Raw genomic sequence first — 20,768 nt, 5'->3', positions numbered from 1 at the left:
TTTACACCCCCCCCCCCCCCCCCCCCCCCCCCTTTTTTTTTCCCCCTTTAGTAGGAGTAGTTTGGCAGTAGTAGCGAAGGGGGGCTGACAATGAGATTGACACACACAAAACAACAGAACGGCAGCATCATCGACGGGCTGACGGCCTTCCGGCGCAACGTGGTGGGCGCGCTCAAGGGCCAGACCGAGTGCGCCATCTGCTACTCGATCATCTCGTCGGACAAGCGCATGCCCGACAAGCGGTGCCAGACGTGCAAGAACCTGTTCCACCGGACGTGCCTGTACAAGTGGTTCCAGTCGAGCAACCAGAACACGTGCCCGCTGTGCCGCAACCCGATCGACTACCTGGGGGCGGACACCAAGGACAAGAGGAGGGGAGGGCGGGATTAATTCGAGAGTGGCGGTGGTGCAATGCGGATACAAATCATGATGAAGCTAGCTTGAGATATGTTTACCTAGAATTGACGACATGAACAACGCAACCCAAGGGAAGCTTATCAGGCAATTGTTTTTTTTTAAAGCCAATATTGAACTTGTCTCAATTATGTATCGTGTGACTGACTGGAGTGTGATGGATGTAGTCTAATAAGCTCTCCGCGACTTCAATGCCATTTCTTGTTCTTGTTCTTGTGCCTTCACACCCCCGCCTCTTGTAGCCATTCTCCATATCTGTACAGGCCGTGTATCAATGTAAACAGCAGACTCTCCTCCCGCGTCCGCCCCTAGAACCGATGCACCTCCTTCTTGCCGTAGCCCAGCTCGGCCAGGATGCCCGCGCCGCCAAAGGGGCCCTTGCCGCCGACGAGCACCTTCTCCATGGCCGGGGGCCCGCACACAAAGACCTTGGCCACGTCCCCGGCGCCCTTCTTGACGCCCGCCCGCTCGAGCACCTCCCTGGTGACGTGGCCCGCCACGTGCATGGACCCGGCCTCGGGCTTGGACACGACGTAGACGACGTCGAGGCGGCCCGGGTGCTGCGCGGCCAGGTCCGACAGCTCGGCGCCGAGGACGATGTCGTCGTCCGTGTTGACGCCCCAGACGAGCGTGACGCGGGTGCGGTCGGCGGCGTCGGCGAGGATGCCGCGCGCGAGCTGGTAGCAGGGGGTTATGCCCTGCCCTCCGGCGACGAGGGCGATGTGCGCGTGCTCGTTGGCCCGCCACTTGTAGCCCGGGATCGGGGCGAAGGTGACGGCGTCGCCCGGCTTGAGGGCATGGAGGTAGGTCGAGGCCTTGCCGTTGGGGTAGTGCTTGATGAGGAACTCTAGCTTGCCCTTGTCGTCTATTTTGCACCGTAGGTATCAAGTCAGAATCATGGTTCACTACATACAGGAGAAAAGGAGGTCAAGGAAGTCAGGGGGGACGTACTCAGGTCGTTGACGGGCGTGTACGGCCGCACGGTGGGCAGCCACGACCCGCCGGGGAAGGTGATGGTCAGCAGGGCCGACGTCAGCGTCAGGCCGCTCTTGACGGCCGGGTCGGGCAGCTCGAAGACGAGGCGCTTGGTGTTGTGGTTGACGACGTCGGCGCTCTGCAGCTTGAGGGAGCGGAAGCCGAAGCTGGCAAAGGGCGGCCTGCCCTCGAGGCCCTCGGCCTGCACGGCGGAGCGCCGGACGTACAGGGCGTAGGCGCCGGCGGCGAGGGCGGCCGTGGCGAAGATGGCGGTCGCGCTCATGGCGGCCGGTCGGGGCAGGGTGCGTGCGAATGCTGCTGCTGAGCCTGGGGTCGTCTTGAAGGGTGGCCGTGGGAGGCCCGGTTGTGAGGGGGACATTCTGAGGAGAGGGAGGGAGGGAGGGAGGGGGCTGTCGGAGCAGCGGGTGGGCGATAGGAGGGGTTTTTAATGAAGAGGTGGACAGAGAGGTGTGACGAGGCTGATGGGAGCTGCAGGTAGGGGTGTATGAGATGGATGGGATTGGTCAAGTATGTCGAATAGGTTTGCTTGAGTTTACGGAGTGTCGTCAACGGAGGACCGGGAGGAGGTGTGTGGATGGAGGTGATGGAGGTGATGGAGGGCGAGTGAGGGAGATGTCAGAGGTTTGGATAGGCTGGACCGGGGAATCACTGAGGGCGGTAACGGCAGTCGTAGCTGCAGGACAGAGGACAGGGTGTGTGTCCAGTCTTGTCCCGGGAAGGAATTGCAGTCGGGATTGCTATGCTGTGTGTGTATTAGGTGTGAAGGTGTGAGAGAGTACCTAGGTAGGTAGACATTCAATGTCGAGGGAGGAGGTGCAGTCGTGCGGCAGGCCGGACTAAATATTGGGGGAAGTCCAACGCGCGAAACTGCAGGCTCCGTCCAGCTCGCCGGCAGGTACTACGGGAGACCCTGTCGATCTCATCATGCGTGAGACACCGACAGCTTTTACGCGCGTGTTGTAAACGCCGGGTGCCGACGAGTACGAGTGTCAATGTCAAGGTTCCTTTTTTTCTCGCTTACCTGGGTGGGAGCTTGGGTGAGCTGGAGGCTTGCTTAAGGTCCGAAGTCCGACCAGGCTAAAGGCAGAGCGCTTGAGCTGTCAGCATGGCATGCTGTGGCTACAAGATCCTCCACATCAGCCCACTAGCCCTGGTTAAGCGTCATATCATGGCTTTTCAGGCTGCTTAGTACAGGAATCAGAGTTTCAATAGCGCTAGAAAAGAGGTACCGAGATCTCTGACAACCCAGGTGTACTTGAGCAGCGTGCAAGACGACTCTTTTTTTCGAGCAGATTGAGCCATGGAACACTGAACAAATGTCCCATTGGATGTCGGCACTTCGCCGGACGAACCTCCGACCTGACCTGCTGAAAACACCCCCTGTAACCGCTGTAACCGGGACCGAGTGGGGCCTGTGATCTGCCCTATCAGTGGGGCTCTTGCCGTCATTCGGGACCGAGGTGGATCTCCAGCCAGCAGACTACGAACGACGACATCTGTTGATCCTCAAGACTCCTGCAGGCAGTGGTCAAGGCATTTCACATTGAGCATATGAGCAAGGATTAGGAGCTCTGAAAAGACATTGCAATTGAACCATGAAACACACTTGAAGTAGCCCCTAGTCTCCATAAATCACCCAGACCGCATTGAATACCCGGCCCCCTATTGCTGAACCCCCCTCCACAACTCTGACCATCATGATTGTCTGTTAATAACAAAAAGCACAAAGCACTCAACAAGATAATATCAACGCAGACCACAGTGAAGCATCACCCATTCCCGCTAACAACAGAGATCAAAGACCCATCGGCAGCGTCGGCAGATGACCTCGCCCTTCTGCGGGTGGATCATGAACGAGTACGGCGGGTCGCAGCCCTGGTTCCGGCACTGCTTGGCGTTCAGGAGGTTCATGACAGCCCGGTCGTGCATAGCGATCCTGTTTTCGTATTGCTGGATCGCCCTTCGATCCTCCCACTGCTCGTGATCAGTGCTGTCCTTGCGGATCCGGTACTCGCGGCGGCAGGAGGCGAGGAGGCGGAGGCCAAAGTACGAGAGGAGGTCCTCGTGGCGGGCCATGATGTCGATCTCGGGGTCGGCGTCGATGTCCACTTCGCTCTCGGCGTCGCCGGCGAGGGCCAGGACGCGGCCCGTGGCCTTGGCGATGATGTCCAGGACGTCCTTGTCTCCGGTGACCTTGACCGCCGTCTCGCCCAGCGAGAGCAGGGCGCTCACCGAGAAGACCGAGTTGGACAGCAGGCTCTGCGTCTTGGCGTTGGCGAGGTCGACCAGGTCCTGGACGGCGTAGTAGTCGCCGATCGAGTTCATGAGCAGGTGCCGCGAGACAATGTGTTCGGCGTCGGACGAGTCGCCGCTCGCAACAGACTCGTTGCCTGGAGAGAATGTCTGTCAGGTTTGATCACGGGGTAATAACGGCCAAAAAAAAAGAATTGCAAAACCAAAATCAAAACCAAAGTGCGCGCAGTCTCGAGGACTCACTGGAGGAGATCTCATTGGCGCTATCCTTGTCTTGGTCCTCTCCATCTCCCTCCGGTTTGGTGGTCGCTGCAGCCGGGCCAGCCTTGGGCGTGTCAGGCGCTGGGAACTCTTCATAGTCTCCGGTGTACAGAAACTCGGTGAAGCGCCGGACAACGTCAGGGTCAAAGCTGTCCATATCGATGACTCGACTCGCAGCTTCCTGCAATGGACACAGCATCAGCAAAACATAACCGTACTTCGCCTCTCCCAGATTCTTGTCCCCACACACATACCTTGAAGTTGCCTTGGAGGGCCGTGCGGATGACAGGGGACTGGATGCAGACTATAGCCTTGTGGACCTTGACCTTGACGTCCTTGCACGAGAATTGGAGATCGCTCAGCCCGCCAGAATTGAGCAGTTTGAGGAGAACCTCTTCTGGGCTCATCGCTGTCGCTGGTGATGGTGGACAGGTGAGATGTGATTCTGGTGGATGTTTGTCCGTCAGGGTGAGGTCCTGAACGCGAGGTGGAAGAAAAGTGCGCGTCAAGTGATTCTGAAGGGCAGTCTATAGAGACAGGCGCAAAGAAGCTCCCAACGCAGAAGGCCCACTTTGGTTTGATCTGGTGTACAAAGATTAAAAGAGACAACCTGATAAACATCCAGTTCTTCTTTGCAAGATGACGCACAGACCTGACAGACCAAGCTGATTTGTGCGGGCACTCTCTATTTCGGTCCTCCTCAATCACTTCTCTTTATCCCGTTCAAGATAGAAGAGATACAAACATGGCATGTCGACACTCTAAAAACCAGGTAGAGGAAGAATTACTAGGCACTTAAAAGACTGAGTTTCTTGATATTCTCTGCTCCTTTCTATGGCTCAACAGACAACATTGAATGCATCGATGCTGTTCCTCCACCTCTCAACACAGAAATCCCCAACTGGCTCCCGCCAGCATGAAAACAAACTCTAGTAACAGGCAACCCTGCTGACAGCACTGGCCTTGATTACAACCTGTACTTGCTTCTTCAAGACACGTACTTTGTCCTACTTGGCCCTTCCCAGGCCCTCGGCTTCTCGCTTAGGGCATGTGAGGATCGCCCAGGTAGAGCGCCCGTTCCTTGCGGAGCTGCTCGATCTCGCACAGGAAAGCCTCCTGCCGGCGTTCGTGGAACGCGAGCCTCTCCTCGTACTTGGTGACGCTCTTGGAGAGGACCTCGAGGGCAAACGGAGGCACGAGGTGGGGCTGGTCGTCGAGCTTGCCAGAGGCCAGCAGCTCGGCGATGTCCTTGGCCATGGCCTTGGAGATGACGGCCAGCAGCTCGCGGTCGCCGGTGGCCTCCATGACCTTCTCGGCCATGGCGGGCAGGCTGTGGACGAGGTAGCGCTGCGGGTCCTCGAGGATGGCCTCGATCCGGGCCCGCGACAGGGAGACGAGCTCGTCGACTCCGTAGTAGTCTCCGATCGAGTTGACGAGGATGTGCTGGAAGACGTCGTCGTCGAAGAAGACGGACGGGCGGACCGTGGTCTCCGGCTCCGAGCCCTCGGGCGTGGAGGGAGGGGCAATCGTGCCTGAGATGGTCAGGCGGTGGTCTGGGACATCGGTCGCAAATTGGATCATGAGGGCATCTCACCTGTCTCGCCTGCCTCCTTGTCATTCTCGACTACCTCCTTGTCGTTCTCGCCAACCTCCTTGTCATCGTCGATCGGCGCGGGAAAGCCTTCGTACCAGCCGGTGTACAGGAACTGCTCAAAGCGCTTGATTGTCTCGACGTCGAAGCTGTCCATCTTGATGACATTGGTCTCAGCCTCCTGACAATGGGAGGATTCATGTCAGCAGGGGGGGACCTTTTCCCAAATCTCCCAACTACAGCTGATTGTGTACTCACCTCAAAGCCCTCATGCATTGCTGCGTTGATCACTGGCGACTGGAGGCAGACGACCAGTTTATGGACAGGGAATTCATGGCCGTGGCTAACAAACTTCAGGTCGCTAAATTGATGCGTCTCCATCGCATAGCGCAGGACGTTGTTCTCACGCCTGCCAAACATCTTGATCGTGTCGCGCCGGGCTTTAGGCATGGTTGCCAGATGGTGATGGGGCGTGTTGGTGATGGAGAGAGTTGGCGATGGGGAGAGTTGGCGATGGGGAGAGTTGGTGATGGGGAGAATTGAGTTGTTAGGGGCGTGGTTGTGGAAGAAACAGCCAAGCAGGGAAGGGTGGTGATTGTGGAAGAAACGGCCAGGCAGAGATGGGTGACGAGAGACGAAGACGCGCTCAAGCGCGATCTAGTTTTGATGAAGTAGTCTTGGTGAGAACGCAGCTGGAGAGAAAGTGAGAAACTGTTGCCCCTTTTGCAGGTGGGGCTTGTATTCAGTCGAGGAGTCGAGAAACGAAGATGAGTCCAGAGTTCAAAGCGCCCACCAGGATGTTTGCTGTTTTGAAATGACAGGGTCTGCCTTCAAGCCTTTATGCCATGGAAGAAGCTTGGACAGTAAGGGAAAAAGAAGATTCTTCATTGATCCAGTTGCTGCTAGTTGCTTCAAGGTGCTTCAAGGACATGAAGAACACAGCACACCGACACCTGGATTAAGTGTACTCTGTGCAGAATGTGTCAACGAGCTTTCGCCCAGGAAGAGGGGAATGCATTACATATTTATACTGCATCACAAGAAGAACAATCATGAGTTATCCAAGCCTCTATTGAGTGCTGATTTCTGTAACTCAGCTATGGGTCCATTGAGAGATAGGCAAGTAGGTTGCACGTAGCAAGATGGGTAATGTGACTGATTTAACAATAGCAGCTAGCAATTGTGACTCTGTAACTCCTCCATGGCTGATTGCCTATCCACAGGTACTCTCTGTCCTTCCTACTCCGGCCGAACCTGGTCCCCCTGCTCTTAAGCCCGCCTCCTATCCCTGGGTGACTCCTTCATCCAAGCTCGCCTGGGACGCCGCCGCGTTGATAAGCACTCTCTGGATGGCATCGCCCCAAGTTGTCCTACCAGATGCGACTTTGACAAGGACAATGTGTGTCCTCTTCTTCCTGGTATCTTCATCAACGAACCGCAGACCGGGCGAGTCAAGCAGCTCAGCATGCTCGCCTTTGCCAGTGTAATATGGGTGCTGAAGCAATGTGAGAACCCTCTCAGCAAACTGATCCCTCTATGCTGTGAGTTGAGGGATTAATGTCTCCTCATCAATCTTGTCATTGACCTTGAGTGCATCAACGACAGCAGTCTGTTCTCGGCGAGCATTGTACCCACCGCAGATTAGAGATTGCTTGATGTTGTTGAACGCCTGGAGATGCTTTTAGCAAGCTGGTTGAAGGGCTAGAGGGCTCGCAACCCGGAACTGTGATTATAGGAAACCACAGACTGTCCTTGTGCACGCCACTGGTACGAATCAGCACATGCTCCCGTGTTGTCAATGAGAAGGGTGAGCTTGAGCTTACTTGAACGACTGGGTAAGAAGTTGAGGACAGGGCCAGCAGCTTTGTTGTCATGGTCGACTTGAACACTGGAGGGTGAGGGGAAAAGTGAGTTGGTAAAGACAGTATGTAAAACATGTCGAGATGACTTGATCTGTCTGTTTGCTTGCATGTTGTTCTGCATTTTGAATGAAAATGTAATCTATGGGCTTGTCGAAGCATGGCTTCTAGGCTCGTAACCCGACAATGGTCAAGGTCTAACTATCCCAAGTCTAAATCATACAGAAGCCAACGGGAGGCATACTCATCATTATAAACCAAAAGACCTGTGACTGCAGTTGGATGTGACTCTACAAGACCTTCAAACACTAAACAAATGCATGGGATCCTAAGTTTGCTGATCGACGAACGGGAATCATAGATTACTGCCAACTTAGATCGTCAAAAAAGCTAGGCATCATCGGGAACAAAGCAGAGTCCAACGGGAGCAAGGTCGGATCCATCGAGAAAAGCGGGGAGTTCCCTTCCGCCGCACTCATGGCCATATCCGCCGCCGGCAGAGCCGGTCCGTCCTCTCCCCCGGGCGGCTGCTGAGCCATCTCGCACTGCCACACCGTCTTGAGGGCCAAGAACTTTTGTATCCCGAACCAGAATATCTCGTGCGTGCCACTCTCCGGCGAGCGAAGCGCGGCCTCCTCCTTGGCCCGCTCGAAGTTGTCGATGACCTTATCCAGGGTGGGCATCAGATCCACCATCTTCTTGCTTGTGGCCGGGTCCCAGCCTGGCACCTTGAGGGTGGAGATCCTGTAGAGGAACCCCATTGCGTAGTAAAGCTGGCAATAGTTGCTGCAGGGAAGGTAGGGTAAGTGGTCCCGTGGTACCGAAAAGAACATCTCGAGCCAAGATTTGATGGAGTCGGTGCATCGCTGGTAGACGTGGAACCGTCCCAGATCTGGGTCGTTGCTTGACGACGCCGGCTTAAGGAGGATGGGCTCGTGGATCATAAGAACGGCGAAATGGTACAGTCGAAGCATGGCAGCTGTGTGTCGTCAGCTGAATGTCCTCTGTAACTCCACAAATGGGCACTCACGATTCTCCTGAGATACGTTGCCTGCTCCATTGCCAGTCGATAGCATCTTATCCAGCTGCGTCTGGAGTGCATCGACGTAGGCTTTCGGCACCTCTACACCGCTGGTGCTCGAGTGAGAATAGCGGACTTGATTGATCATTAACTGTGTTCTGACTTGCGCAATGAGGTCCTGGTCTTGAGGCACAGTGCTGGTACGAGCAAGGTAGTTCAGACACTCATCGAGGTAAGGCGACCACCGAAGGCCATCGGCTGACCTGAATGAGTGGGAAGTCCTGCGAGGGTTGTGAGTAACCGAAGTCCCGGTTTCCAGGCTGACTGGACTGACATTGAGGTGATCACGAAGGCACCCAGGACGGCTCGTCGATCTTCATCAGTTCGCTCTTTACGAATGACCTGACAGGGTCCAAACCCCTTTGCCTTTATGTGCTGTCCGACCTTATGGGGATGCTCGGGAGGCGGCGCCTGCAGGCCTAGATCAAAGATTAAGGATATTGCGATCTGAGAGGTCATCGAGGCAAAGTATTTATCCATGGGAAACAGATGAACCCTGGGCCAAGGTCAGCTTCGGTCAAGGAGCGGATCACAGGTTGCGGCACTAACCAACAGAGATATGTAAGGACCCCAAGGAGCATGTCAACAGAGCGCACGCCGTCGCTGACGATCTTCTCAAAAATAATCCCTCTCGCCTGGCTTGCCAGAGAGTTTCGTATCCTTGGAGACTGGGAGGCCACGCTCATGATGTTCAACCAGAGGAAAGGATACCTCTGGCGGAGTTCCGCAGCTGACTGGTCGGGCTCGATGTAAATGTATGGAAGTATGGGCTAGAGAAAAGGCGTTAATGATTGGCCCCAACGGTCAAACACTATTAAAGAGCTCACCATCATCTCCTCGCGAAAGGTGTGTAGGCAGCTCTCTGCTTCCTCGGGATTGGGCTCATCGGCGTAAACGTTGTTGAGATTGGCAGATAGAGGACCAACACGAGTGTTCTCCGTCAGGGTCGGAGACGTGTCTGCGTCATCCTGGACCTCATCGTCTTCAGACTCTAGGGTGCCTTTTGCAGCTGCACTGGAGCCAGATAGGGCCTTGCCGCTCTGCAAGAAGGAAACGAGATCATCGAGCTTCTTCTCCAGCCGGGCCGAGCGCGATGCGGTGTTGCGCTTGGGGCCGCGCTTTCTTGCTGGCGACGAGGGCACACAAGGCTTGTTCAAGCGGTGGCATCTGCGGTAAGGTCAGTATGGCACAAGAAAGACAGTGGACCTGTGTTAATGCTGACCTCTCGCAGCCGTGGCCATCTGCGCGCACGATGCATTTGCATTTGACTCGGGCGCAGTTTGTACAAGCCTTTCCGCCCTGTTCCCGGGCCGATAGGGGTGTGTGATCGATACGTGCATCCATTGTCTAGTGGTATGAGTAAACACGAGTCTGGGAGACTACAGCTAGCAGGCTGATTTTGACCGGTTTGTCCTGCGGCCCGGCGGCCTGATTTGGGAGACACTGTGCATTCAGCGAGAGTCTGAAGGACTGGGCCGGAGAATCCTAGATGCCCGGATCCTGCTTGACAGATGCTAGGTCGCTATTGAGTGTGAATGGGAAGGGCTTGATGGAATTGTATGGAGCACATCGTGTCAGCAAAGGACCGGAATAATCAAGGTTCAAATCATTGATGCGCCGGGGCCGGAGCTAAGAATTTTCCCGGCCCCGGCTGTGTCAGCACAATGTGGTGTAAGAGGGCCAGCAGCATGCACACACCGAGACAAACAGCTCTGTGCAGGCCAAAAGGAGAATTGCCTGGACGCTCGGCATGAGCAGGTGTACAGAGCTATCAGGTCTGCTATCCTAGCGTTCGCATTGATTTCAGATGTTGGCCAGGTTGTGACACTTGATAAACATTTGATATCTTTCTTTGATTTCGTCCCAAGCCCCTCCGTCGCACCTGCTGCAACAGTTACTTAACCTCGAGTCCTGTGCCTGCCTCCTCCTCCAAAAAAAAAAACCCCCTTGTTCAAAGAGAACGCGTCCTTCACATCTCCATCCCTATCACCGGCCTTTCACCCCATCTTCTCAGTTTCGTCGTCCTCTTGGACATATCCACTTCAAGAAACTCTTTCAAGCGCAAGCTGGAGAGGGGCCAAGATTGTTTGCAGAGTACGCGTCCTGGCGTCACAAACCCGCCCTCAAGTGTCACATTCGTCAACAAATCTTCTGAGAGGCAAGCAAAGAATGGAGGAAACACGAGATGCGACCCAGGGCCAAGCAGAGATGGTCGAGTCATCAAATGGCACCAAGATCGAAGCTGCCTCAGGCGCCCGACTGTACATGATGCTGGCCAGTCTGACCATGGCAGCGTTCCTCGTCATGCTTGATACCTCCATTGTCTCCACGGTATGCTGGGATCAGGAAGACACCTGAGTGTCTCTATATAAACTTGTCACGCTGACAATCTCTTAAAGGCCATTCCGAAAATTACTGACGAATTCCACTCCCTTCATGTCAGTAGAGCAGAAGCACCAGCAGGCCAATAGCCCACCATGCTGACAATAGGCAGGATCTCGGTTGGTATGGCAGTGCATACCAGCTTGGAAGGTATGGACATCAACTCTCATTGTAATCCAGATTGTACTGACGCGGTTCTCGCAGTGCTGTCCTCCAGCCGCTGACCGGAAAGGTATATCAACACTTCAGTCTCAAAGTAAGCCTATATTCAAACCGCAAGACAAAGCAGCACCGCCTAACAGGCACAGTGGTCGTTCATCTCCTTTTTCGCGGTCTTCGAAATCGGATCGGCGCTCTGTGGTGCCGCCCAGACCTCTGCCATGCTCATTATCGCCCGAGCCATCGCTAGTATCGGTGCTTCGGGTCTGATCAATGGTGCAATCTCCATCATTGCCAGCTCGTTGCCCATGGAGAAACGGCCTAGTGAGCTACACTCCACTCAGAGCTATACATCACAATGGTGAAAGATCGGCTAACAATAGTTGCCAGTGCCAACTGGAATCATGATGTCCAGTGAGTAACCCATCTGCCTCTGAGCATTTCTGAAGCTCTCGCTGACAGATGACACTAGTCTCCCAGCTGGGTGTGGCTCTTGGGCCAGTAATTGGAGGTGCCTTCACGACTGGCTACACCTGGCGCTGGTGTAAAAAGACCCTTCCCCCATTTTCCTTTGATCCGATTGACTGATACCTAGTCTGGTAGGCTTCTATATCAACTTACCCCTTGGTTGCCTGGTTGCGATACCACTGGCCTTGATGCACATCCCAGAGCAGATCGAGAAGGAAAAGCCTCTGGTAGTGCTCCGTCAGCTCCATCGCCATCTGGATCTGGTCGGATTTGTCCTCTTTGCACCGGCTGTCATTCAGCTGCTCCTTGCATTGCAATTCGGAGGGCACGGCTTTGCCTGGAAGTCATCTCAAGTCATCGGCTTATTTTGTGGATCCGGAGCTACGTTCATTCTCTGGTTCATCTGGAACTACCACCAGGGCAATGATGGACTCCTGCCCTTTCCCGTTATCAAGCGTCAGGTTATCTGGGCAAGCGGAGCCAACTATACCTTCGTCATGTCGAATCTGCTGGTAACGGCTTACTTTATACCGGTTTACTTTCAAGCAGTCAAGGGTGTGGAAGCCATCACCAGTGGAGTCTATGTTCTGGGCATGGTCCTCCCTCAGATGTTGGGAGTCGGCATCAGCAGCTATCTCCGTAAGGCTGATTTCACCGGCATTTGCTTCTGCGCTGAAATCGCTGACCCTTTCACAGTGGGGCTTGTCCGCTACATCCCCCCGTTTTCCATATTTTCGGGGTTTCTCGCTGCCATTGGCACTGGTCTGTTTGGGCTCCTCAAGCCAGACACTCCGACTGGCCACTGGGTTGGGTTCATGATCATCACGGGCCTTGGTCGAGGAGTAGGCTTTATGATGGTAAGAGGAAGCACATCTTTACCTTGAATTACAGCACCCTCTCTGACTTGCTTTATAGCCCCTGATGGCCGTCCAAAACGTCACGAATGCAGAAGAGCTCACTGCCGCCACCGCATTTATTGTCTGGGCCCAGTACATTGGCCCAACCATTTTCCTCGCTGTGTTCAACGTCATCTTCGACACTGGCCTCCGATCGGGGATTACCAAATACGCGCCCAACGTAGATCCTGCAACAGTCACCGCGGCTGGTGCAACGCGCTTCCGAAAGATCGTGGATCCCAAAGACTTGGCAGGCGTTCTCTTTGCCTACTCGTACAGTCTTGATCGGGTGTTCTACATCTGTGCAGTTCTCGCTGCACTGGCTATGCTCACTGCCTTTGGCATGGGTTGGAAGAAACTCGCCAAGAAGGAGAGGAGGAGGAGGAAGAAGAGCAAGAAGAGCAAGAAGCCTGTGCCGGTCGAGATGTCTGACATGACACCTACTGCGGCCGAGGAGCGATCTGTCGAGAACGAGCAGATCAAGGTCTGAGGTTGTTCTGCGACAAGCTTGCAAGGCTGTATGCACAAGCTTGCTATCGCGCATCGCTCTGTACAAGATCACGGGAATTCGGGGAAGGGCGAGGAGCATGTACAATACTTCCACACAATCCATCCACTCCTCCATTACTAGACATAGCGACACTCTGGTAGTAGCGCTAGATACCCAATGACCACTAGCGTTGTCGATTTTATCTTATCTCCCACTACGACTGCATGTTATTTTGGCTGAGACTGCTCTTGTCTTTGTCCATGCGAGAGATACCCCTGCCCTGGATGTGCCGAAACCCTTGCATGATGACCCTTTAAATAGATGGCATCCTGGCATGTATCTATTTCTCCCACTAAAAGACGTCGCCTGTAGCCAATACCTCGTGCGAACGTCTCGGGGTTCTGACATATATCTGGCGTGCGGCGATGTGCTATGTCAGACCTCAAAGCCTCGTTGGACAGTTTACACAAGTCATTGGTCATGAGTCACCGTTGCTCCGAATCAAGAAACCGTCAAAGAATTGCGAAATGCCGTCTGGGCGATTGAGGGACCCGATTCTGGAAATATCTGGCCATATTATGAGCAAACGGTCGGCGGGCACTAATGTAGTCAATGCCGATGGAACTTACAGTGATCAGGCCGAACGACAACCCAACATCCCTTCTTTGGGTCAATCCCGTATGTCTCGTACGCATGTCCATGTCCCGAGTTATAGCTCTCGTCATCAGCGAAGACTTTGTGGAGGTCTGTGAGGGTCAGCATAGCTCCTGGTAATCTGTGCGGCTGGCGGCGACTTACTCATAATGCCCCATTTGCCTGTGACAGGAGTGAAAACCTTGGGTATCCGATCCTGCTCCACTGCCAAGCGCTTGGACGAATACACAAGAAGAGCTTGTATCACGCTGTCCGGGTCTTGCGCAGTCGGCGTGTATCGCCTAATCGTGTTGTCCAGGACGTGTGACAGCTGGAGGGTATGTGTTAGCTTTCGATCGACTCTGCAGAAGGACGGTATCTCTCACCTGAGCCACCTTGGTCGCTACAGAAGGGTCGAGAAGGTCACCTGAGAATACAAGCACGTGCCACCTTGAGTCCGCCGGCAAAGACCTCACCAGCTGAACGGCCTTTGCATCGCTGAACCTCACAACCTGGGCACTGGGGAACCGCATGCCTACAACAAGCCCGGAAGCCAACTCCTTGGCCTCCTCGTCTGGTGACACAAGCGTTGATGGAGCATAGTGCGTGCCTTGGCCGGCGGTATACCGGCCCGACTTGACAAAGTGGTCCTTGAACTGCTCCGCGGTGATCCCATGCTTCTGGCGGTACGACGAGGAGAAGTAATTGGTGAAAGTGCGGTCAAATTCGATGAGGTCAGACGCCGTCTTCTGCCTCTCCAATACATACGTGTCAAGAATCTCGGGCGTGGCCTGTCCTCGGAGAACAGCCGAAAGCTTCCATCCTATGTTGTACCCATCCTGGAGACTGACGTTCATGCCCTGTCCGGCCTTGGGCGAATGCGTGTGGCAGGCATCTCCTGTGAGGAAGACGCGGTTGTCCTTGGTGAAGTTGTCAGCCAGCCGCTGACCGATGAGGTAGGCCGACCACCAGACGGTCTCTACGATCTCCATAGAGTACGGCTTGAAAATCTGGCTCGCTTGCTTCTTCAGCCCTTCCAGCGTCACGTCCTTGACCGCCGCGTTCTTGAGCTCCATGTAGAACCGCACCATCGAGTCGCCCTCGCGCGGGATGATCATCAGGTTGCCGCCTGGGGCATGCAAGACTGCCTTTTTGCGGATGTCGGGGAAGTCTGTCCGGGGGTACACGTCCATGACTCCCCATATCGAATCGCTGCTGTCGCCGACCATCTTGAAGCCGAGGGACTTACGGACTGCGCTGTGAGCGCCATCGCATGCCTCCACAAATCCCGTTAGCACCCCTTGCATTGGTGTCTAGACGTCGGCGGAAGACTTGTGACTTACCAGCACATACTTGGAACGGTAGGTCTTCTCCGCCCCATCAGCGCCCACACCCTTAGTCGTGCAACTGTACGCACTGAGATCGCCGGCTGTCGCGCTCTCAACCTCGACCCCCTTGACCTCGACGCCATACTCGACATTCATTCCCCCTCCCACTCTCTCAATCTCCTCGATCATCAACCCGTTGATCCGCGCCTGGTTCAAAATCACGTGCGGCTGGTGGCTCAACCCCTTCTCAAGGTCAGGCGCGTAGTGCGTCCGCCTGATTCCCGCGACGCCATCCTTGTCGCTGCCCTTGTCGCCGCCCTCGGCGGCCCAGAACGCGATCTCGAGCACGTGATACGCCTCCCTGAGCAGCGGCTCCGAGATGCCGAAGCTCTCAAAGATCTCGACCGTGCGGCACTGCACGCCGTCCGCCTGGCCGTTGACGAGAGGGCCCGCCCGGCGGTCGAGGATCTTGTAGCTGACGCCGCAGCGGGCGAACCACACGGCGGCGCAGAGGCCGGCCGAGCCGCTGCCGCAGATGAGCACGTCAACTTGCTCTGCCATAATCTCTCTCGCGGTGCGCGCGCGTCTCGGGGACACGATCTAGGTGGGAGTTGGGGCAGGGAGTCGCGGATGTTGGGGGGCGATCCAGTCCACCGATAGAGCGAGTTGAGAGCAAGATCCCCAGACACAAGGGATATTTTGAGGTCTGTCTTTCTCTCTTTGTCTCGGACAAACGCGAGGTGGTCACACACACACCAATCACTTGCCGGGCTTGACTCCCGGGTTCCGGTGAGCTGGAGGGGACAAAGCCGACCGGCCCTCACGGCCAATGAGAACCGTTGGAATCCTTTGCTTGGGCAACTCTCTCGGGTATGGAAAATTTGGGGTAAAGCGGGGACACGACCAAGTTGGCTTGTCCTAGTGTACAACTAAGTTGTTTGCCTCAAGCTTCAAGAGGGTTGCGGATCTGGAGCCGCAGCATTGCCACCACTCGGGAACAAATCCGAACCGGACTTTCACCACGAATTTTGCGGGGAACAGCCCGCGCCCCGACGGGAGTTGCGGGTTTGGATTCGGCCACGGAGGTGATATTATACAAGAGGCCGAAAGGAGTCTGTGGATAAATGATTTTGCGATGATGCTTTGTGAGGTTGTCCTGCCGCTGGGAGTGTACGAAACACAACATGGCAAGCTCGAGAAGAGTATCCCCGAAGGCGATCGCAGATATTCACAAGCTGGTGGATGATGCCTGTGCGGATGCCGACAACGGCTTACCCTGCGCAAGCGTCGTGTTGCTAGGCAAAGCTGGCCATGAAGTTGTAGAACTTGCAAGTCACTCTGTGGGAGCGAGGGATTCTCAGGGAGAGAAGGACTGCTACTGGCTGGCTTCTTGCACGAAGCTGGTCACGGCCATTGCGTGCATCCAGCTCGTTGAGCAAGGTCGAATCTCACTTGATGATGCAAATCAGGTTGAGGCTGTCTGTCCTGAGCTTCGAGGCGTCCAGGTTCTGCAGGAAGATGGGTCGCTTGTGGAGAAGACGCGACGGATTACGTTGAGGATGTTGCTCACTCATACAGGTGCGCTCCGCGGAACCAAGCTTATGGAAAGTCTCAAATCGCTAACCTCTACCGCAGCTGGTTTTGGGTATTCCTTTCTCAACCCGAAACTGCGTTCTTATCGTCTCCGGAACCACCAACCCGAGTTTGACGAGTTCTCGGGCCTCGAGGCAGATATGCACCAGCCTCTCGTCAATCAACCTGGGGAGAGGTTCGAATATGGGGTATCTAATCTCTTCTCTCTGCGCTTTTGTGACCACTTGTAGCTAATATCGGACCTGGTAGACATCTATGGATTGGGTCGGAATTCTGATCTCACGCCTGACGGGCCAGAAACTCAATGACTACATGCAGCAAAACATTTTCCAGCCCCTAGGGGCAAGTGAAATATCGATGCTACCCTCAGAGGAGTCGAAGAAAAGGCTTATGGGCATCTGGCAGCGCGATGCGAGCGGCTACCTATCTTCCCGCGAGTACCCGTTGCGTAGACCGTTAGTCGACCCAGACACCTTTCACAGCGGAGGTGCCGGCCTATTTGGTAGCCCCCGCGAATTCAGCAGTAGGAACACTTGGCTATGAGATTGAATTTCTTCGTCGTGTGGTACCTAATCTGACTTTTCACAGAGGTTCTCGGCGCGCTACTCAACAACGGCACATCACCGTTAACCGGCATGTCGATCCTCAAACCCGAAACAGTCGACGCCATGTTCGTCAACCAGCTGCCGCACGACCCAGACTTTGCGCGGCGATATCTGCCTGCAGTCAAGCCCGATCTAGTCTACCCAGCCGAGGAGCTCTACCCACTCTGCCCCGTCGGAGAGCCGCAAGGATGGGGGCTGAGCTTTATGATCTCCCCCGCCATTACCGGCCGATCGGACAGGACTGTCCACTGGTCGGGCCTGTCCAACGTCCATTGGTGGTGCGATCGCGAGAACGGCGTCGCTGGGGTGGTCGGTTCCCAGGTGCTTCCATTTGCTGACCCGCAGGTTGCGGCCCTTTGGATGCGTGTGGAAGATAGACTGTATGAGGAGCTAAATGAAGGCAACAAAGCATAGTATTACAATCTTAGATATCTGAAGTCTCATACATACATGATCAGAAATTCGTGTCCTCCATATTTTCCAGAAAAGGAACGAGCGAGAGCCAGTTCATATCGGAGGTGGAGTTTTGCATCCACGGGAAGCCCCCTTGGTCAAGCCGGGCAAAGTCCTCCAGGAGATGCAAACCGTTCGGGTCGTCGCTGTAGACTGACTGGCCCGAGCTAGCGCCTGTTGTTCCGAATTCGCCAGCGAAGCTGACTTGCTCAGCGGGGAACAAGGCTATCTGCTCAGTGAATGATCCAGTTGAAGCACCTATGTTCGAGTTAGTATTCAACCAAGGATGGCGCACCGATGATGCTTACCTTGTTGGTGGCTTGAAATCTCTTGTTCCAAAACAGCAAGCATTCTGCTGCACCGCCGTGCCGAGCGGTGCCGTTCTCGATACATGCGTAGAAAGTCAAGTGAGCTTTTCCAGTCGGCAAGAAGCGCGGACTCGTCGGCGCATTCAATATGCTTTGATGAGTAAAGGAGGCTGATGAGGAGGACTAGAGCGCTGCTATAGATATCTACGTAGGTCATGGCACAATTAGCTACAGAGCATATACTACTCAGTGGCGGCAAAAGACCTTGTCTGAGATTTGACTTACAGAAGACGCTGTACCAAGGCGGTGGGAGCGAATCCGGATGTGTATGAACATTTCCAGCAATGAGATGGACAAGCTCTCTCGCAACATTTACGCAGCTGTTTGCAAGACGGACTAACATCCCATGTCGCATGATAAACTCGATGGAATCGCTTTCAGTGGCGTCGTTACTGTCCCCTGACAGATCGCAAAGAGTATACAGAACCGGCCTGAGCATCATGAGGCGGACATGCAGATATCTAACAATCAGGTCAGCAACGGCCACTGGGACATTACGCATGGCTAGCTAGACAGGAAATACCTCGCTTTGAGCACAGTGGCTTGTCGACGGAAACACTTTGTCAACCTGGACTCTGGAAGCCCATCATCGCTGTACGCATCTACCCTCAGGTGTGGAGGAAGATCCTTGTGCCAGGACATTAGTAATTTGTCAACGTTGAGCAGTCTTTGCAGATCCGAGTCCTTGACGCCTCGTTCCCTGACCGGGGTCACAGTGCCACTCGGGCCGGAATCGGAGGCTTCAAGGTCTTTCTTGTCGTTTTCAGATTCGCCCCCATAATAGAACGACGCAAGTACCTGTCCGAGAATCTCCTGGAGTTTTATAGATTGAATGTAACACTCAATGTGGCTGGTCTGGCCTTCTGGTTGCTTCCCTGGAGGGTCCGGATGGTAGGTCAAATACTCATCGTCGGCTGCCAAAGGAAGCACCAGCTGGTTCCGTGACATCACTGGATGAATCATCAAAGGGCGTCCATATGTTAGAGAAAGCACGCTAGGTCAGGGGTGTTAGCAACATCAGACTGGTACAGGCCTTGCATCATGTTTTCCACTCACCGGTCCAGCAGAACACATCCTGTCCAGGTTCGACGGCGCATTTCAGTCTCGACCTGGTCGACCCTTTTGCGGGACTGTTTCGGCTCATGGTGCAATCCAATACATTGGGCAACCCGAATCGCCAGGCCAACGATATTCCAGCAAGAGCTCGACATGTCGGTGCTCTGCAGATACTGGCCCATAAGCAGGAGGGTCTGAACCAGAGCTGGGCTACCGTGACCGAGCCGGTCCAGGTCTAGTAGCTGCTTTGAGCGGTCGAAGAACGAGCGGCTGACGCTTTCGCGTGTCCTCTCATCAATGTCCGGGTTAAGTAGCGCCCCGAGGGCGAAGACGACGTTCAGCATGCAGTAAAACCCGGTGCCATCAAGGTTGGCGTAATAACTCTTCTTCTGAGACTCGCTTTTCCCATTCCACAGTTGAATGTATCTGTTGATGAAGGAAGGCTTGTGTAGAAAAGGATACAATGAATGGCAGCCAACCCAATAGCTTTCTACTAGGCTGTCAGCTTCGGATCGTGGAGGGATCACAAAGCCAAATGCCTTGGCTGAGTCCTTGGCCTTGCTTGCTGCTCCATGGGAGCCCAAGGAGCGAGAGGGAGATGAAGTAGATGCTGCCTGGCATTCCTGGCACATTTCATCTGCTCTGCTAGACGAATGGCCGTGATGGCACCGCTTCTTTGACATCGCACGGCGCGCCTTTCCCAGTAGGCCAATCGTGCTCGATGGCCCAAAGTAGTCCGAGGGTCGGCGGGTGCGTGCTTTGTCGGTGCCGTCAACAGAACCTAGGACACCCATCGCGTCCATTTCTGTCTCGCTGTCATCGCCGGAAGAATCACCAACACTGTCGTTACCCTCAGTGAGACCAGGAGCAGGACCAGTCCCAGCAGCTGCGTTATACGCAACAGGGGGCCGCAATGCAAGCGTAGTGGGCTCAAAATTGGCGGTTCGAGACTCAAGCGTGGAACCTGGCCTTTCATGGACTGTGGCATAGTAGCTAGAGGCGCTCTGAGACATCGAGCCTTCTGCAATGGACTCGACCACTTGAGGGAGGTGTGCTGGATGGTGGCCAGAAAAGGCTGGCAGCACACTTGACGGAGTGGCCTGCTCCAGCGAGCCATGAGGCAGGCTCTGAGCCTCTGCCGTTTCCAGCTCGTTAATGCGTGCCTTTAAGCTCTCCACATAGCTACTCACATGTCAGCATATTGCTCAGGGATGTTCAACATCATCGATTCAGACCTGTTGCTCCACCATCCTTTACTATTCCGATCCTCGTTCCAGGAGCAGACCGACGATGAGCGCCTCGTGCAGGCCCCACAGACAGGTTTAACACCGTCGCACTTTCTCTTCCGTTCGCGACATTCTTCACAGGCAATCGCTGTGCGACGCCGTTTTCGGGGTCCGCCTTCAGGCTCAGGCGAGTTGTCTGTGGATCTGGGCGAGGGCGGCGCCATCTGCGCCATTGCGTGGCCGATTGTAGCCGTGTATAGAGGGTTGCAATCTCCAGGGTCTTACTTTTGGTCTACAAGGCCGAGACTGTATAGTTTGGAATGTGCAGGTATATAATCGGATGAGAGGTGAGAAGGGAGGAGTTGGTAATTGAGCAGGGCAGGTTGCGTTAAAAGACGGACAGACGGGCAGGGACTGGATTCCAGATTCCCCCGCCCGTGGGGGCTTGTTGGGGAAATTTTGGGGCACTAGCACGCTAAGGCGCCCCGGAGGTGGCCGCTAGCAAACCAATCTCTCGGTATTGCCTAGTGTTGTGGGGAAGTCAAACATCACTAAAGTCTTGAACAGGACTGCTGCCTCTGACTGATCACTGCGTGTACAGCCCTGGAGCTGTGAAGCGATCCAGTTTAATACGGATATCTACAGAAACTAACTTA

The 20,768-nt window shown here is 54.8% G+C and overlaps 9 protein-coding genes across 9 annotated transcripts; 2 read left to right on the top strand and 7 right to left on the bottom strand.

Annotated features, from left to right (window-relative positions):
* Positions 1–722: 722 nt before the first annotated feature.
* Positions 723–1,768, bottom strand: E0L32_010046 (uncharacterized protein; the record flags this gene model as incomplete). The annotated part of the gene is made up of 2 exons (XM_031132621.1): positions 723–1,279; positions 1,366–1,768. The coding sequence occupies 2 exons, from the start codon at positions 1,766–1,768 to the stop codon at positions 723–725; spliced, it is 960 nt and encodes a 319-aa protein (XP_030990270.1).
* Positions 1,769–3,192: 1,424 nt separating this feature from the next.
* Positions 3,193–4,331, bottom strand: E0L32_010045 (uncharacterized protein; the record flags this gene model as incomplete). Its single annotated transcript, XM_031132620.1, has 3 exons — positions 3,193–3,800; positions 3,907–4,105; positions 4,179–4,331. 3 exons carry the CDS (start codon positions 4,329–4,331, stop codon positions 3,193–3,195), a joined length of 960 nt encoding a protein of 319 aa, XP_030990269.1.
* A 634-nt stretch (positions 4,332–4,965) lies between these two features.
* E0L32_010044 (uncharacterized protein) lies at positions 4,966–5,965 on the bottom strand (the record flags this gene model as incomplete). Its single annotated transcript, XM_031132619.1, has 3 exons — positions 4,966–5,477; positions 5,519–5,696; positions 5,774–5,965. 3 exons carry the CDS (start codon positions 5,963–5,965, stop codon positions 4,966–4,968), a joined length of 882 nt encoding a protein of 293 aa, XP_030990268.1.
* Positions 5,966–6,797: 832 nt separating this feature from the next.
* Positions 6,798–7,498, bottom strand: E0L32_010043 (uncharacterized protein; the record flags this gene model as incomplete). Its single annotated transcript, XM_031132617.1, has 3 exons — positions 6,798–7,049; positions 7,101–7,184; positions 7,259–7,498. 3 exons carry the CDS (start codon positions 7,496–7,498, stop codon positions 6,798–6,800), a joined length of 576 nt encoding a protein of 191 aa, XP_030990267.1.
* A 238-nt stretch (positions 7,499–7,736) lies between these two features.
* On the bottom strand, positions 7,737–9,799 carry E0L32_010042 (uncharacterized protein; the record flags this gene model as incomplete). The annotated part of the gene is made up of 6 exons (XM_031132616.1): positions 7,737–8,353; positions 8,405–8,676; positions 8,730–8,951; positions 9,005–9,225; positions 9,283–9,622; positions 9,678–9,799. 6 exons carry the CDS (start codon positions 9,797–9,799, stop codon positions 7,737–7,739), a joined length of 1,794 nt encoding a protein of 597 aa, XP_030990266.1.
* Positions 9,800–10,624: 825 nt separating this feature from the next.
* Positions 10,625–12,850, top strand: E0L32_010041 (uncharacterized protein; the record flags this gene model as incomplete). The annotated part of the gene is made up of 8 exons (XM_031132615.1): positions 10,625–10,786; positions 10,855–10,893; positions 10,950–10,987; positions 11,042–11,093; positions 11,146–11,320; positions 11,380–11,410; positions 11,592–12,321; positions 12,380–12,850. 8 exons carry the CDS (start codon positions 10,625–10,627, stop codon positions 12,848–12,850), a joined length of 1,698 nt encoding a protein of 565 aa, XP_030990265.1.
* Positions 12,851–13,328: 478 nt separating this feature from the next.
* Positions 13,329–15,372, bottom strand: E0L32_010040 (uncharacterized protein; the record flags this gene model as incomplete). The annotated part of the gene is made up of 5 exons (XM_031132614.1): positions 13,329–13,417; positions 13,480–13,596; positions 13,649–13,814; positions 13,870–14,760; positions 14,827–15,372. 5 exons carry the CDS (start codon positions 15,370–15,372, stop codon positions 13,329–13,331), a joined length of 1,809 nt encoding a protein of 602 aa, XP_030990264.1.
* A 623-nt stretch (positions 15,373–15,995) lies between these two features.
* E0L32_010039 (uncharacterized protein) lies at positions 15,996–17,423 on the top strand (the record flags this gene model as incomplete). Its single annotated transcript, XM_031132613.1, has 3 exons — positions 15,996–16,592; positions 16,654–16,927; positions 16,993–17,423. The coding sequence occupies 3 exons, from the start codon at positions 15,996–15,998 to the stop codon at positions 17,421–17,423; spliced, it is 1,302 nt and encodes a 433-aa protein (XP_030990263.1).
* Positions 17,424–17,463: 40 nt separating this feature from the next.
* On the bottom strand, positions 17,464–20,345 carry E0L32_010038 (uncharacterized protein; the record flags this gene model as incomplete). The annotated part of the gene is made up of 6 exons (XM_031132612.1): positions 17,464–17,720; positions 17,771–17,974; positions 18,056–18,291; positions 18,354–18,824; positions 18,887–20,068; positions 20,122–20,345. 6 exons carry the CDS (start codon positions 20,343–20,345, stop codon positions 17,464–17,466), a joined length of 2,574 nt encoding a protein of 857 aa, XP_030990262.1.
* Between the last annotated feature and the right edge of the window lie 423 nt (positions 20,346–20,768).

This window comes from Thyridium curvatum (genome assembly GCF_004353045.1).
Source record: "Thyridium curvatum strain D216 chromosome Unknown NODE_77_length_194619_cov_74.347017, whole genome shotgun sequence".
NCBI classification, from domain to species: Eukaryota; Fungi; Ascomycota; class Sordariomycetes; order Thyridiales; family Thyridiaceae; genus Thyridium; species Thyridium curvatum.
Note: the sequence above shows the minus strand (reverse complement) of the source record. Positions and strands in the feature narration are given on the sequence as shown.